Here is a 16,193-nt window from a genome sequence, read left to right on the forward strand (position 1 = left end):
CACGGGTTAGCTCATGCTAAATTTATTTTAATATAATAGCTTTTCTAATACGGGTTAATTAAAAAGTCCCTTCCCTCTGTAATCTGATGAGACTAAATTTGGGAACACCCAGTGCATGCTGGGATCCTCCAAACAGGAGGTCATCAGGGGGGGGAGAGGCTGCGAACACTGAAACCCTATATCCTGACAGACAATATTTTTTATGGACACATTGGAAAACCATAATAAATGGTTATGAGATAAGTGATCCGTGTTCATGATCAGAATTCTGATATCAGACCTCAGCTGCAGTCGCTGTAAACTGTACAATGATCGTGACAGTCAAAATAATCTGTACAACCTTCTTCAGCTTCAAAAAATATCACGAGCACCTTAAATATTTTTACAGACTGGGCAAAAAAAAAGGGCATTATTTTTACGGACAGTCCTGGAATTTCTGGGCTGTTGGCAACCGCTTTTCTCCAGGCGGCTCCCACCCGTAAACGGTTCCAGGCTGCTCTGCTGGAGGAGAGTCGCATCGCTCTGCATTGTACGCTTTACACGCTCTGCATTGTACGCTTTACACGCTCTGCATTGTACGCTTTACACGCTCTGCATTGTACGCTTTACACGCTCTGCTCTCCATTCTGGACACCATGGTGATAGGACGGTGCACACCGGTGGAGAAGGGAGGTCCTGCAAGACACAACTCTATGTGGAAGGAGGCTGCACTGACTTCTCGGGACATGTTGTATCCCGGCAACTGCAGGACCTGTGGTGATGTCATGGTCATGTGATCAGTCATATGAGGGAGGAGTAAAGTTCTGGAGCTCTTACATTGTGCAGCACTTCCTGTCATGTGACCAGTGTGAAGTTCTACTGTAGCCGCTAAGATCTACCATCTCTATCCCCTTTGTAACTGATCACATGACTGTGACATCACTAGAGGTCCTAAGAGGTCACATCTGATCAGTGACCGGTCAGGGTATGTGCGACCTCTCTCAGTCCTGTATAATTCCCAATTCGTGAGACCCTGTACTTTATTTTAATAGTCGATGGTCCTTTCCATCAGCGACCCCCCGAGGATGGAGCAGGACAGAGACCACATGGCGGCTCGGATATTAGACCTCACCCTGGAGATAATCTACTGGATCACTGGAGAGGTGAGAGCTTCACATCACATCACTCTGATCTCTAGTAACCCTTAGCGATTGTCACCGTACATGTATGGCGGACATGCGCTCTCGCTGTATGGAGCGGGCTCAGGAGCCATGTTACATACCAGCACCCTGGAGTAACTGATTCTATCGATGCCGACTCTGATCACATTAGTTTCACCTCTTACGTGTCACTCTCAAGGAGTCTTCAACATGGCGGCCGTCACCCCACGTGACTGAATCGCAGTCTTCCGTTTGTTTAGCATGTCAGCTGGAGGTCTTCAGCCTGCCAAGCGAAATCTCCTATGAAGCCAATCACTGAGCGTCATAGAAGACCAGCGATTTTACAATACTCCGCAATACTACAGTACTGTAGTAAAAATTTTAAAAAAACTAAAATATTTTAGGAAAAAAAATATAAATAATATAAAATGGAATCCTAATATAAAAAATTAAATAAAGGTAAACATTTGCCATTGGCACGTACTTAATCGCCAGAACTAATAACGTATAAAACTATCCAATATTGTTGAATGGCAAAACTGGAAGAAAAAAAATCGAATTGGTAGAATTGTTTTTTTTTTTAGGTGCCACAATTGCTCTAAATAATGCAATGAGAAGTGATAAAAACATTATATTTACCTCTATTGCATCAGCGCAGCGTGCAAAAAACGAGCCCTCGCACACGTGCATTGACATAAATTTTTAAAAAGTTACGTCTCAGATAATGATGACACAAACCAGATTTTTTTTCTTTGCAATGTTCTGAATTTTTTTAATCACTAAAATATATAAAAATAAAACCTTAACTTGATAAAGCCGTAATGGTACTGAACTGGAGAATCTTATTACTGGGTCATTTTTAGCACACAACAATCACCGTAAGAATCAGAATTTTTTTCCACTATTTTCCACTATTTCATCCACTTTGGTGTAATTCAAAATTACAATTCATCCCAGCAAAAAACATACGGCCATTATCTCGAGCGAAAAATATAATTTCTGGCTCTTGGAAAAAGGGGATGATAAAACGAAAGCATAAAAACCAAAAAAAATCGCCCAATTTTTAAGGGGTTGATAAAACTGGGAAAGGTGAAGGATTCTCGGCCTCTGTGTAGTGATCGGCGTCTCCCCATACACAGGATCACACAGTAGTGAAGACGTCGTCTGGGGAGTGTGTGACCCCCCGTGTGTCAGGAGGGCGGAGCAGGACCCCCAGTGCCATCACCGAGCCTCCACCTCATTCACTGATACATGAGCAGAAGATCCTAGAACTGACCACCAGGATCACTGAGCTGCTGAGCAGAGAGGTGAGCGCTGCCGGGAATGCTGGGACATTGTACAATAACGCCGGGGGAGGGGTCTGCTAATGACGGGTCATTGTGTGTGTCAGGTTCCTATAAGGTGTCAGGACGTCACCGTCTATTTCTCCATGGAGGAGTGGGAGTATCTAGAAGGACACAAGGATCTGTACAAGGACGTCATGGTGGAGAATCACCCGTCCATCACATCTCCGGGTAAGAGGAGACCTTCCCGGGTTGTAGAGGAGAGAACAGGTCTGAGAGTCGTCTAGATTCCCCATCATCTGCTCATCACATATAGACAATGTATTCAGACACTGCGGTTATTTCCTATAGATGGATCCAGTCCGAGAAATCCCCCGGAGAGATGTCCCAGTCCTCTATATTCCCTGGAGTGTTTAAAAAAAGAGGAAGATGTCCTCCAGGATCACGAGGTAAGATGAGATGAGATTCCTAAAAATCCTCTATAGACTGATCTAGAAGCATCTACTAATCTCCAGCCGCCGTGCTGTGCACTATGGGCTTTATTCCATTTAAGCTTTCAGTAGTAGCTACATGATAAAATGTGCAAAAAATTAAAATAATACCATGAGCAGCTTTTCTCTTTTTCGTCACCACAAAGGACTGTAATATCTGCATAGTCAAATCTCTCGAAGTGATAAAAGGCGTCTTTATTGTAAGAGCAATGACTGCGCTGAATGATCTAGAACTGGTGTTACTGAGCACAGCAGCAGTAGACTTACCAGGCGGGTTCGCGCACACGACCGTAAAAATCTGAGTGCTATCAGTCATTTTGACGTATAGCTGTTATCCTTATGTTATTCTGTAGCCCTATCGCCAACGCCCTTGCATGGTGTCCCCTTCTCCCTCCATTCAGGGACGCCGGCTTACTCATCGCCCCGGCCCTCGGCGAGGTCCCCGGCGTGCTCTTGCTTCCTGGTATGCACGCCACTCTTTGTTCCGGTTCCGCACGTTCCCCTGCTCTTAAAGGGGCAGTGCACACATTTGCAGAATGCTCCCAGCTGTCAGTTGGGGGGCATTTTAGTTAAAGTCCTCACCTGCAATGTGTTTCACAGCCAATAGCTGGGAGACATTTTGTATAAAAGGCACCCTCCCCAATAGGGAGGTGCCTGAGCAACCCCTATAGTTCTGTTTAGGTGGTTTGGTGTATGCAACTGTATGTTGCCAGGTCCCCCGTCCCTAGTCTGTTATAGTTTCCCGTATCCTGTGTCCTGTCCCTTTTAGTCCAGTATAGTTGTCCTTGTTCCTGTTACCGCTTCTGTGGAGTCTGTATCCTGAAACCATATTGACGGTAACTGTCTGCCACCATGGGGGCTGAGTGCCCAGGCCAGAACCCTGAACCTGAAACTCCCTCAGCGGCATCTGTACCCCCTGGCCGCATCGGCAGTACCTGCCTACTATCTCGAGACCTATGTCTGAACCTGTCCCAGTGGTGATCCTGTCTACACTGTGTGAACCTGTCCCAGGGGCCATCCTGTCTGCACAGTGTGAACCTGTCCCAGGGGCCATCCTGTCTACACTGTGTGAACCTGTCCCAGGGGCCATCCTGTCTGCACAGTGTGAACCTGTCTGCACAGTGTTAACCTGTCCCAGGGGCCATCCTGTGTGCACAGTGTGAACCTGTTCTGGGGGCCATCCTGTCTGCACAGTGTGAACCTGTCCCAGTGGCGATCCTGTCTGCACAGTGTGAACCTGTTTTGGGGGCCATCCTATCTGCACAGTGTGAACCTGTTTTGGGGGCCATCCTATCTGCACAGTGTGAACCTGTTTTGGGGGCCATCCTGTCTGCACAGTGTGAACCTGTCCCGGGGGCCATCCTGTCTGCACAGTGTGAACCTGTCCCGGGGGCCATCCTGTCTGCACAGTGTGAACCTGTCCCGGGGGCCATCCTGTCTGCACAGTGTGAACCTGTCCCGGGGGCCATCCTGTCTGCACAGTGTGAACCTGTCCCGGGGGCCATCCTGTCTGCACAGTGTGAACCTGTCCCGGGGGCCATCCTGTCTGCACAGTGTGAACCTGTTCTGGGGGCCATTCTGTCTGCACAGTGTGAACCTGTCCCAGGGGCCATCCTGTCTGCACAGTGTAAACCTGTCCCTGGGGCCATCCTGTCTGCACAGTGTGAACTTGTCCCAGGGGCCATCCTGTCTGCACAGTGTGAACCTGTTCTGGGGGCCATCCTGTCTGCACAGTGTGAACCTGTCCCAGGGGCCATCCTGTCTGCACAGTGTGAACCTGTCCCAGGGGCCATCCTGTCTGTGACTCGCCCAGGGGGATATGGGGGAAACTCGGCATCCGGGCCTTTACCTTCTCTTTGTAGGATGTCACGGCAGTCGGCTCCCGGGCCCGTCCTCTGGGGTCACTCTTTAAAAGGGGGTTTTTGTTAACAGTTTGTCTCATGACGCCACCTGTGGTTTCTGGTAATAGGTACCAGCGCTGCTGCAGACCTCCGGGGGTGATGGGATGGCAGCTGGGATGTTTCTGCTCCCCACAGGCGGAGCGGGCCCCCGGGGCAGGGTTGATGAAAGGGATGCAGCTGAGAGGTGGCCCAGCCGGGCCATGGGAGAATAACAGACACGCACACAGGGGGGTTCGCTTCAGTACCTTTACTGGTGTAGATGGCAGGTACGGTCCAGGGTACTTGATAGGAAGGGTGCACTTCTGGACTCTCCCCAGTGAGCGGGTATAAGGCCTCCTGATCCGTTTCTTCCTCTCACTCTGAAGCATCTGACCAGCCTGGAACTAGGCCTAGCTTCTGTACGCTTTCACTCTCCTAACCTGTATGCTTGGTAGTAAGAACTTTTCTCTGGCTACCACTATCCCTGGACGCTGGGGCCTTCATGGTTCCTAGTTCTTTAGATAATTGTAGCTTCAGATTGACCAGGGGTTTAGAATCCTCCTGGTATACCGGTTGTTCCTACTGGGCGTAGAGGACCCTGTTGTCACGCTGTCTCTGTATACTGGAGGTAGGAGGCCTAAGCTGACCCTAAGCTGGGGCCCTGACTAATCCCTCAACCTGGAGGTACTGTTAAAGGTACAGAGGTCCAGGCCGCCAGCGTAACCCCTACCTCCTGAAGATCCCTGCACCTCAGTAATCTAGTCCTGAGAAGGACCCCGATCACAACCAAAGGGAACAAGAAATAATATGCCCAAACACAGTATTCAGACGAACGAGACAGTACAAGGGAAAAACCAAAACCACCTTGCATACAAACAACTTCTCAACTACAACAGAGGGAAAACCAACGGGAAAGGAGATAAATGATAAAGCGAGGAAAGGGAAAAAACACTTCCAAATACACTTATCTCAGCAACTCCAAACACCACGATCCGCTCTGTCAGTCTGAATGAAATGCTTTCACCGACACCTCCCAAACAGACCAGCAGGTATATGAAGGAGTCTAACTACAGAAGTATTGATTGCAGCTGGGCGAGGCTGGACCTCATCTAGCCCAGAGAGAGAGAGAGAATTAACTCCCTCACTGCCGAGAAACACAAAGCACCAACAAGTCAGCTGCGAGAAGTCAGGCTGTGTACTCGTGACGATCTTCGTGGCAACACACCCGTGACAGTACCCCCCCTTCTACGAGGGGCCTCCGGACCCTCAGGGCCAGGTTTATCCGGGTGAGTCGTGTGGAAGGCCCGAACTAATCGGTCAGCGTTAATATCCGACGCAGGAACCCACATCCTCTCCTCAGGACCATACCCCTTCCAATGAACCAGGTACTGAAGGGACCGGCGATTAAAGCGTGAATCAATGACCCTCGATACCTGGAACTCCAAGTTACCATTGACAACCACTGGAGGGGGAGGTAAAAGTGACGGTACCACCGGCGCCACATACCTCTTAAGTAATGATCTGTGAAACACGTTGTGAATTTTAAACGTAGGGGGGAGGTCAAGACGGAATGCCACCGGATTAATAATAGAACTGATTCTGTACGGCCCGATGAACCTGGGACCCAGTTTCCAGGAGGGAACCTTAAGTTTTATATTCCTGGTAGACAACCATACCCGATCGTTCACACTAAGGTCCGGACCAGACACTCTCCTCCTATCAGCCATACGTTTGTATCGGTTCCCCATAGTATTCAGACTCTTCAGCACCCCTCTCCATACTGAAGCGAGTGATGAGGAAAATCGTTCCTCCTCAGGAACCCCCGAAGAGCCCCCCCCACTGAAAGTACAAAACTGGGGGTGAAAACCATATGCCCCAAAAAACGGGGACTTACCAGTGGACTCGCTCCGCCTATTATTAAGAGCAAACTCTGCCAGAGGTAAGAAAGAAGCCCAGTCCTCCTGGTTCTCTGACACAAAACACCGGAGATATGTCTCCAAGCTCTGGTTCATACGTTCCGTCTGACCATTGGTCTGAGGATGAAAAGCCGATGAGAATGCCAACTGCATCCCCCGCCGTGCACAAAACGCCTTCCAGAACTTAGACACAAACTGAGACCCCCGATCAGACACCACCTCGGAGGGTACCCCGTGAAGCCTCACAATCTCCCCAATGAACACCTGCGCAAGAGTTTTAGCATTAGGGAGAGCCGGAAGAGCGATAAAATGTGCCATCTTGCTGAACCTGTCCACTACAACAAGTATGACCGTTTTACCCGAAGACGGAGGGAGGTCCGTAATAAAGTCCATAGACAGATGAGTCCAAGGACGCCCCGGGATCTTCAAAGGTAAGAGGGCCCCAGACGGACGGGTATGTGAGGTCTTAGAGCGCGCACAAACCCCACAGGACGCGACAAAAGTTACCACCTCCTTATGTAAGTTAGGCCACCAAAACCGACGCGAGAGGAGATCCACAGTTGCTTTACTCCCCGGGTGTCCTGCAAAAACTGAGTTATGGTGTGCCTCGATCACCTTCTGTCGCAACTGATCTGGAACAAACAGTCTCCCTGGAGGTCCAACAGGGGCGTCCCCCTGAGCCTCCAATACCTCCTCCTCCAGCTCAGAGCATACTGCCGAGACCACCACCCCCTCCTGAAGGATAGGAATCGGGTCGTCCGTATTCCCGGCCCCAGGGAAACTACGAGATAAGGCATCCGCCTTTACATTTTTTGACCCAGGACGATATGTAACGACAAAATTAAACCTGGTAAAAAACAATGACCACCTAGCTTGTCTGGGATTCAGACGTTTCGCGGACTCCAGATATAGCAGGTTCTTGTGATCGGTGATGACGGTGACCGGATGAACTGCCCCCTCCAAAAAATGGCGCCACTCCTCAAAAGCTAACTTAATGGCCAAGAGTTCCCTATTGCCGACATCGTAATTCCTCTCAGCGGACGACAATTTTTTAGAGAAAAAGGCGCACGGATGCCACTTACCAGGGGACGAACCCTGTGACAATACTGCTCCCACCCCTACCTCGGAAGCGTCTACCTCTACAATGAATGGCTGAGACGCATCAGGTTGAATGAGTATGGGCGCCGAGGCAAAACATTTTTTCAAAGAGGAGAATGCTTGACAAGCCTTGTCAGACCACCTAGAAAAATCCGTACCCTTTTTAGTCATGTCAGTGAGAGGCTTAACCATGGACGAGAAATTACGAATGAACTTTCGGTAATAATTAGCAAACCCCAGGAAACGTTGTAGTGCCTTAAGATTCTCTGGCCGATCCCACTCAAGAACTGCCCGCACTTTCCCAGGGTCCATACGAAAACCGGACGCTGAAACCAGGAAGCCTAAAAACTGGAGTTCCTGTACGGCGAACACACACTTTTCCCACTTGGCATACAGTTTATTATCCCGCAAAATCTGTAACACCTGCCTAACGTGCTCCTGATGAGACACCAGATCCGGCGAGTAAATTAGGATATCATCCAGATATATGACAACAATTCTTTATGTATTGCCCCCACTTGAAGTTTTACGTCATGCACAGCTTGCAAAAAACTTCCCTGCCCGAGAGGCCTGGCATCGATCGAGAATATGGGAATGGGTTTAGCCAACTCACTCAACCGCATACCTTGAACCCGGGCAAACCGAGCATCAACCAGATTAGCCCCGGCCCCACTATCCAGAAGAACAGATATCCTCTCAGTTCTCGTACCTACCACCACCTCCGCCGGTACGAGAAACTGAGACGAACCTAGGGACGAAATACCTACTCCCAGATTGCCGTCCACCACACAACCTGGGATCAACAGTTTTCTGACGACTCTTCACTCTGCAAGGGACGGGATGGACACCCCCCAATAAAATGTCCCTTTCTCCCGCAGAAGAAACACCTTCCTGCCTTATGGCGCACCACCGGTCCCCTCCCCCGAAATGATGTCCCTCCTAATTGCATAGGCTCCTCAGGACTGACCAGGGGAACCACCATATGAGGGGACCTTGTAGGAGGTGGAGTCATCACAGGGGGTAGAGTTATCCCGCACCTCTCCCGAAGCCGTCTGTCCACGCGAATAGCAAGGGCCATAGCGGCTTCCAGAGACACGGGAGAGTCATACTGTGCCAACACATCCTGCAATTTGTCGGATAAACCATGACAAAACTGGCTCCTAAGAGCCGGGTCATTCCACTGGGTGTCCGTGGCCCACCTACGGAACTCCGAACAGAATTCCTCCGCCGGACGATCTCCCTGCTGGATCCTACGTAACTTAGACTCAGCAAGGGAGATCCGATCTGGGTCATCATATACGAGTCCCAGGGCAGCGAAAAACCTATCCACTGACTGGAGAGCCGGGGAACCCGGGGGAAGAGAGAACGCCCAAGATTGTGGGTCCCCTTGTAGGAGCGAGATGACAATTCCCACCCTTTGTTCTTCACTCCCCGATGACCGAGGCCGCAGCCGAAAGTACAATTTACATGCCTCCCGGAAAACAAAAAACTTGTCCCGCCCCCCAGTGAACCTATCAGGGAGAGCTACTTTAGGTTCTGGTCCGGCTTGCTCCTGAGGATGCCAAACCTTGGACCTAACGTCCGCCAGCTCCATGGACAAACTCTGCAATTGCTGAGCTAGACCGGCTACTGGATCCATGGTAGCTGGAGAAAAACTAAGCGGGTCGGTGAAAATGTCACGCTGTCTCTGTATACTGGAGGTAGGAGGCCTAAGCTGACCCTAAGCTGGGGCCCTGACTAATCCCTCAACCTGGAGGTACTGTTAAAGGTACAGAGGTCCAGGCCGCCAGCGTAACCCCTACCTCCTGAAGATCCCTGCACCTCAGTAATCTAGTCCTGAGAAGGACCCCGATCACAACCAAAGGGAACAAGAAATAATATGCCCAAACACAGTATTTAGACGAACGAGACAGTACAAGGGAAAAACCAAAACCACCTTGCATACAAACAACTTCTCAACTACAACAGAGGGAAAACCAACGGGAAAGGAGATAAATGATAAAGCGAGGAAAGGGAAAAAACACTTCCAAATACACTTATCTCAGCAACTCCAAACACCACGATCCGCTCTGTCAGTCTGAATGAAATGCTTTCACCGACACCTCCCAAACAGACCAGCAGGTATATGAAGGAGTCTAACTACAGAAGTATTGATTGCAGCTGGGCGAGGCTGGACCTCATCTAGCCCAGAGAGAGAGAGAGAATTAACTCCCTCACTGCCGAGAAACACAAAGCACCAACAAGTCAGCTGCGAGAAGTCAGGCTGTGTACTCGTGACGATCTTCGTGGCAACACACCCGTGACACCTGTAGGCGCGGACCCGGTGTCCGGCTTGTGTTCTGGGGAGAGCCTAAGATGCTCCTCTGCCCCCATAACTCCTCTCACTCTTCTCCTTGCCTCCGGCTCCACTCTAGGCCCCCAGGGCTTCAGCACGTGCTTTAGGCCCTGGCTGGCCCTCAGCACAGCAGCTCACATGCTGCTTCTTCACTGAACTCTGTGCCAGCACACACACTGACTGCCTAACTCCACCCTCCAGTATATATATCCCTAACAGGCTCCCTCTGGTGGTATGAGGTGGAAGGGTGGAGGTGTCTGCTATGTAATGAGGGCCTCTTGTGGAGAAGTCCATCCATGCACCCTTTTGGGTCCTGTGGCACCTGTGGTAGCAGGGTGCCACAACTGCACAGTGTGAACCTGTCCCAGGGGCCATCCTGTCTGCACAGTGTGAACCTGTCCCAGGGGCCATCCTGTCTGCACAGTGTGAACCTGTCCCAGGGGCCATCCTGTCTGCACAGTGTGAACCTGTCCCAGGGGCCATCCTGTCTGCACAGTGTGAACCTGTCCCAGGGGCCATCCTGTCTGCACAGTGTGCACCTGTCCCAGGGGCCATCCTGTCTGCACAGTGTGAACCTGTCCCAGGGGCCATCCTGTCTGCACAGTGTGAACCTGTCCCAGGGGCCATCCTGTCTGCACAGCGTGAACCTGTCCCAGGGGCCATCCTGTCTGCACAGCGTGAACCTGTCCCAGGGGCCATCCTGTCTGCACAGCGTGAACCTGTCCCAGGGGCCATCCTGTCTGCACAGCGTGAACCTGTCCCAGGGGCCATCCTGTCTGCACAGCGTGAACCTGTCCCAGGGGCCATCCTGTCTGCACAGCGTGAACCTGTCCCAGGGGCCATCCTGTCTGCACAGCGTGAACCTGTCCCAGGGGCCATCCTGTCTGCACAGCGTGAACCTGTCCCAGGGGCCATCCTGGCTGCACAGCGTGAACCTGTCCCAGGGGCCATCCTGGCTGCACAGCGTGAACCTGTCCCAGGGGCCATCCTGTCTGCACAGCGTGAACCTGTCCCAGGGGCCATCCTGTCTGCACAGCGTGAACCTGTCCCAGGGGCCATCCTGTCTGCACAGCGTGAACCTGTCCCAGGGGCCATCCTGTCTGCACAGCGTGAACCTGTCCCAGGGGCCATCCTGTCTGCACAGCGTGAACCTGTCCCAGGGGCCATCCTGTCTGCACAGCGTGAACCTGTCCCAGGGCCATCCTGTCTGCACAAAGTGAACCTGTCCCAGTGGCTGTCCTATCCGCACAGCTTGAACTTGTCTCAAGTGGCCATCCTGCCCTGTTGAGAATCTGAACTAACGTCTCTACCCTTTGGAGTCAGCAGCTACTGCCGGACGTCGCCCTGGAGTGGCACTTAGCAGCTACCTGCGTCACAAGCATGACCTCACTACTAGAGTCTCCAGCGAACACCAAGGTAGCTGCTTAGTCACGCCCATCCAGTGTAAGTCCGCTCTGTGGCTCAGTGACTCCACGAACCACGTGTGCCACCTAGGAACATAACATATTGTATGGAGCCATACACACGTCGTTCCTCAGATCGAGTCGGTGTAACGTGGCGTGGGGCGGTAGCCATGGGTGAGGTACTCGTCTGTTGCGCCCTAGCACGTTACATGAAGGTGGTGCACCACATACATGACTGTTGGGTTTGTTGTCACTGCCGGCAGCCCTGTGGAAACCTCACTCTCAGCTCCCAATTTTTTTATGGAGCTGCAGGAGCTTGGGACCGCTGCCCTGGCTCCCTCCTCTACGTAAGCCCCCAAACATGGGGGAATCAGGACCATTCGGATAGATTCTTCCACGCGATGTGTCACTGCTGCAGACTGTCTCGGGCTCCATCTTTACTCGAGAGACAGCCCCCGCAAACCACCCCCTCGGACCGTCTTCCTTCAGAAATTGCACCCACTCTCCGGGTTGCAAACTCTGAGCATAGTATGGAAAGGGGCCATATGTAGGGACAGAACGGGTGTTGAGACAGTCAGTATGTTTGGTGCATTCTTTTTCTAGGAAGCCGTGCCCCCGATTGCTGTCAAAGCACAGGACCACCTGCTCGTCATTTGTTGGGCCAGGTCCTCAACTCCAGGACCGTTCAGCTGGGCCCATACCTGTCCCTCTGTTTTCTTTTTATTTCATATCACGTCCGTGACCCCCCGCGCTTTGGTAGCAAGAGGCACTTGTCTAGGAGTGGGGACCACTTCCGGGTTAGTTGGGGAACCCAGCAGCATTTGGGCCCCAAAGGCTTCCAGGCGCTTGGCCCGTCCTCGGGCTATGAACCAGGCTGTTGTCAGAGGCTCAGCTTCCTGCTCGTACCCAACCTACGTCTCCTCCATAAGACAGCCCGGCCTCACTTCTGTCTCCATCATCGCCATCAGTTGGCAGAACCGTCCTCGCACAATCCTCTCCTCGACCGGCTCACTCTGTGCCTGACCTCCCTTCACTATCAAAAACTCCCACTCTGCCATCACACCACATTGCTCTTCCTTCCCCGATTTATAACTCAGAAATGTGGCTGTCTTTTTTGACGCTGGTGCCTGTCACTGCTTCGCCTTTCGCTGGGTGGGGTTTTCTCTTGCTCACCATCCCATTTCACTAACTCCTCAGCCTGTTCTCTGGAGTCACACCTTACTGGGCGGGTCTTTTCCTTCCACTTCGTTTTCCTACAATGGCCACTCCTCATTGTCGGCCGGCACTTCCAGTTCCAATACTCCCTCTGGTAGATGTAACCTCTTAAGGGCTGGACACCGCTTCGTGCACTTTCATTACTTCTACACCCACAATGGACGGGACCTTCTTGATATTCTGCGCAACTAACCACCTTTACAAAGTTCATGTTCGGCGCCATCTTAACCCATGTAACGGTCGCCATCCTCTACGTAACTATAGTGTTCCCCACATCACTCTGTACTTCTAGTTGCAAGATTCGATCCTGCCAAGTACGCCAAGTGTAACGTGGTGCGTGACAGTAGCCGTGGGTGAGGTACTAGTCTCTTGAGTTAAGGCGTGTTACATGAAGGTAGGGGTCCTGGCTGGGTGTGTGGACTTATGCTGTGAGGGCGCTACACCCATGAAGTCCACATGTAACTGATGATGCTGGTTTGCTAGGATCATTAAACTTTTTACTGAACAGAAACTTAGGTAGGAATGGTACACAGTAGATAGCGGGTCCACAACGTTATGAATATTTCCTTCACAATACGGAACATTTTCCACACACAGTTTCAATTCCTTCCTCTCTACTGACTTATTCTCTATCTTTACCGTTCCTCTTCACTTCACCACAACCCAGCACGGTACTACAGTCCAGTTTGTAAGAGTCTTATGCACAACCTGCGTTTCTTTTTCCTTTTCGCCTTAAGAAATCTACTTTGCCAGTATGGCCGGTACTTATCTCTTCTGTCTCTGTCTCTCTAGAACTCCCGCCCGAGACACTCTCCTCGTTTTGCGTACTCTGTACTTTTTAGGCCTGTTACCTCTATGAGTTATAAACTCTAGGCCGTACTGCTAGGCGTTCTGACCCAGGACGCATCTCCAATCAGTCTTTTCCTTCTCTTCTGCTTCTCTGCTACTGGATCTCACTATCCTCTGTCTTGGTCTCCTCTCTTGGTAGGGACACCCACGCCATGATGTACTGCTCACACTAGACCTTAGGTCTTTCTTCTATGCACTCTGGACTCTGGGCCCTTACTGACTTTCTGACAGGAAGGTCTCTGGTCCCTTCAGCTTAGCCCCACCCATTCTGGGCTAGCCCCAAACATTAACCCTTGCTATCCCTACTGTCAGCAATTCACAATATCAACATCATTAACGCACATCACACTTTACATTACAATAACGCTTGTTTCTTCAAGGGGGAACGTGGGCAATATGTCCAATTCCTTAAATTGGTCCGAGGAAAAAAATCGAGTTATATCCGAATAACGGGTCGTACTCAGCCATTCATGTCTATGGGTCCATAGAAAAAAATCAGACTGCGTTTGGATGACAGGTGCAGTGCAATTTTCACGGACAGACTGAATGGAGAAGACGGAGACATTTTTTTTTTCTCTTCATCTGCAAAAATTGGGTTACATTCTGATCAAACTCTGATCAGAGTGTGATTAGCATAATTGGCCTGATTTTCTCGGATCAGGAGAAAAATGGTCATGTGACCCTACCCATAAACTGAGATAATTTCATGCCGAAAAATTTCTGTCTGTAAAATACTTCAGTGATGGTTCTTTTTTTCTCATGTCTATACTGTGGGATTCTTGCAGGAAAGTTTTGGTGGAATAATGAGTGGATTTGAAAACCCCACATCAGTGCCAGTGACCGGTAAGAGCCACTCATGAACCATTTATTACTACTTTTATTGTTAATAATTCATTTAGTGCCATGTTATTCCGTCATATTTTTTTTTGCACTGGTACAATGTGATACAATATGGAGAGACGCAATTAGAACGTCAAGGAAGATTTTAGTGCAAATAGCGATTCATAGTGAAGGTTACATGATACCATAAGCCTAGGTTATTATTTGCTGTTTATGGATCCCATGGGGCATGAAACCAGATTGTGGGTTTCCTGAGACTTATGGTCCTATTGGACTGGATATATGCAATGACAGATATGTTATGAACCTTTAAAAGAAGATTTCAACAAATAGACACGAATATTGCTGGTTCCTGCTTTGGATTTTTGCAAGTATACAGGATTTCCGATGTCGTGTATGCACCAGATAGGTCCGCAGACTGCATATATTGTTTCATTGGTTGCAGTATGTCCTAACTGGTTGTCCAGCTGCCTGATGATTTTTTTGGTCAGTTAATGTTATGGATTTAGTGAATGCTAACAATTCATGTCCAGTTGGACCGGCCCTTCCTTTGCGCAATATGGATGTGATGCTGAGTCACTTCTCACAGACCAGCCGTGAGCCGGTATAGTCAAGGAGTCCGAGGTCAGAAGTCAGGAGGGTACGTCATAAACCGAGGGAAGAGACAAAGGCATAGTCAGGTAATGGTCTGAGGTCAAAATACCAGGAAGATAGCAGATCAGAACAAAGGGGTTAAACAGACGGATGGTCAGAACGAGGTGCAAGGTCAGGCAGAGATACATCAATAAAGAAAATACAAGGCACCGAGAAAACCAACCACACTTAGCTGAAGCAACGTCTGGCAGAGGTCTGGGACTAACATTCCAGTTAAGTAGCCGGGCAATCACCTGGGACAATCAACATCTGGAGACAGTAAGTACCTACCAGTCTCAGGACGGCCGAGCTGTCAATCAAAACACTGACCACTCAGCTAGCCCCTGCACCAGACTGGACATTGAGCTGTCAATCAAACTACTGACAGCTTCAGCACGCCCCTGTACCGGATTAAACGGCTGATCCGTCAGTAACTAAATCCCAGACGCACTGAGGGGTGGAATTGTGACAATCAATGAGTATTCTGCTCGTATGATCCTATTGATGGAAATGTTTGAGTGCAAAGGAAATTGCAATTAAATGGGAATGAAAAGGCATCTGTCAGCGCAAAATAACTATTCAAGCCAAGCACAAGCGCTTGGAGCTTCCTTTGCATGGACAAACTGTTAAGTGAAGTTTTTCATTTATCTCCAGCTCACTCTTCTTTGATTCATTTTAAAGCTCCCATCGATCCCCCGCTGAGCATTTCAGCCGGGAACCTGTGGAAGGCCCCTGTTGTTGCCATCTTGGTACTCCTCTGAAGTTCAGCCACAGACTGAGCTTCATTGGAGACCTAAATTTGAACTACTATAGAAAATACTGTATGTTACACGCACGCCGCTAGGTTCAGATAGGGCAAGACAGGTTTCATGAATTCTTTGGAATCCTGGCGGAACCGTTACTCAGGGCGACCATAGGCTGCAACTTCTCTCAGGTACTCAATAGATTCAATTGCTGACCAGACACATCTGACAAGAGTCTTTTTCAACAGTTTAACAGTGGAATTTAATCTGAAGCACGGGCAGTGCAATTCAGGGATATTGCAGCAACAATCTTCATTACAGTACAGTCTCATAAAGCAAGCACAGTAACATCAGTCTCGTAAGTAGCA

At 50.0% G+C, this 16,193-nt stretch overlaps 1 protein-coding gene across 1 annotated transcript in view; it reads left to right on the forward strand.

The window, feature by feature from the left end:
- Positions 1-825: 825 nt before the first annotated feature.
- Positions 826-16,193, forward strand: part of LOC141257319 (uncharacterized) — a 49,034-nt gene continuing 33,666 nt past the window's right edge. The window contains exons 1-5 of the mRNA XM_073671759.1: positions 826-1,142; positions 2,279-2,446; positions 2,530-2,653; positions 2,774-2,871; positions 14,395-14,452. Coding sequence (XP_073527860.1) covers positions 1,035-1,142; positions 2,279-2,446; positions 2,530-2,653; positions 2,774-2,871; positions 14,395-14,452 — 556 coding nt within the window. The 5' untranslated portion in view covers positions 826-1,034. The remainder of the gene's footprint in view (positions 1,143-2,278; positions 2,447-2,529; positions 2,654-2,773; positions 2,872-14,394; positions 14,453-16,193) is intronic.

The sequence above is a fragment of the Phyllobates terribilis genome, unplaced genomic scaffold (genome assembly GCF_046119375.1).
Source record: "Phyllobates terribilis strain yellow unplaced genomic scaffold, ASM4611937v1 Scaffold_3__8_contigs__length_932513732, whole genome shotgun sequence".
Classification (NCBI taxonomy): domain Eukaryota; kingdom Metazoa; phylum Chordata; class Amphibia; order Anura; family Dendrobatidae; genus Phyllobates; species Phyllobates terribilis.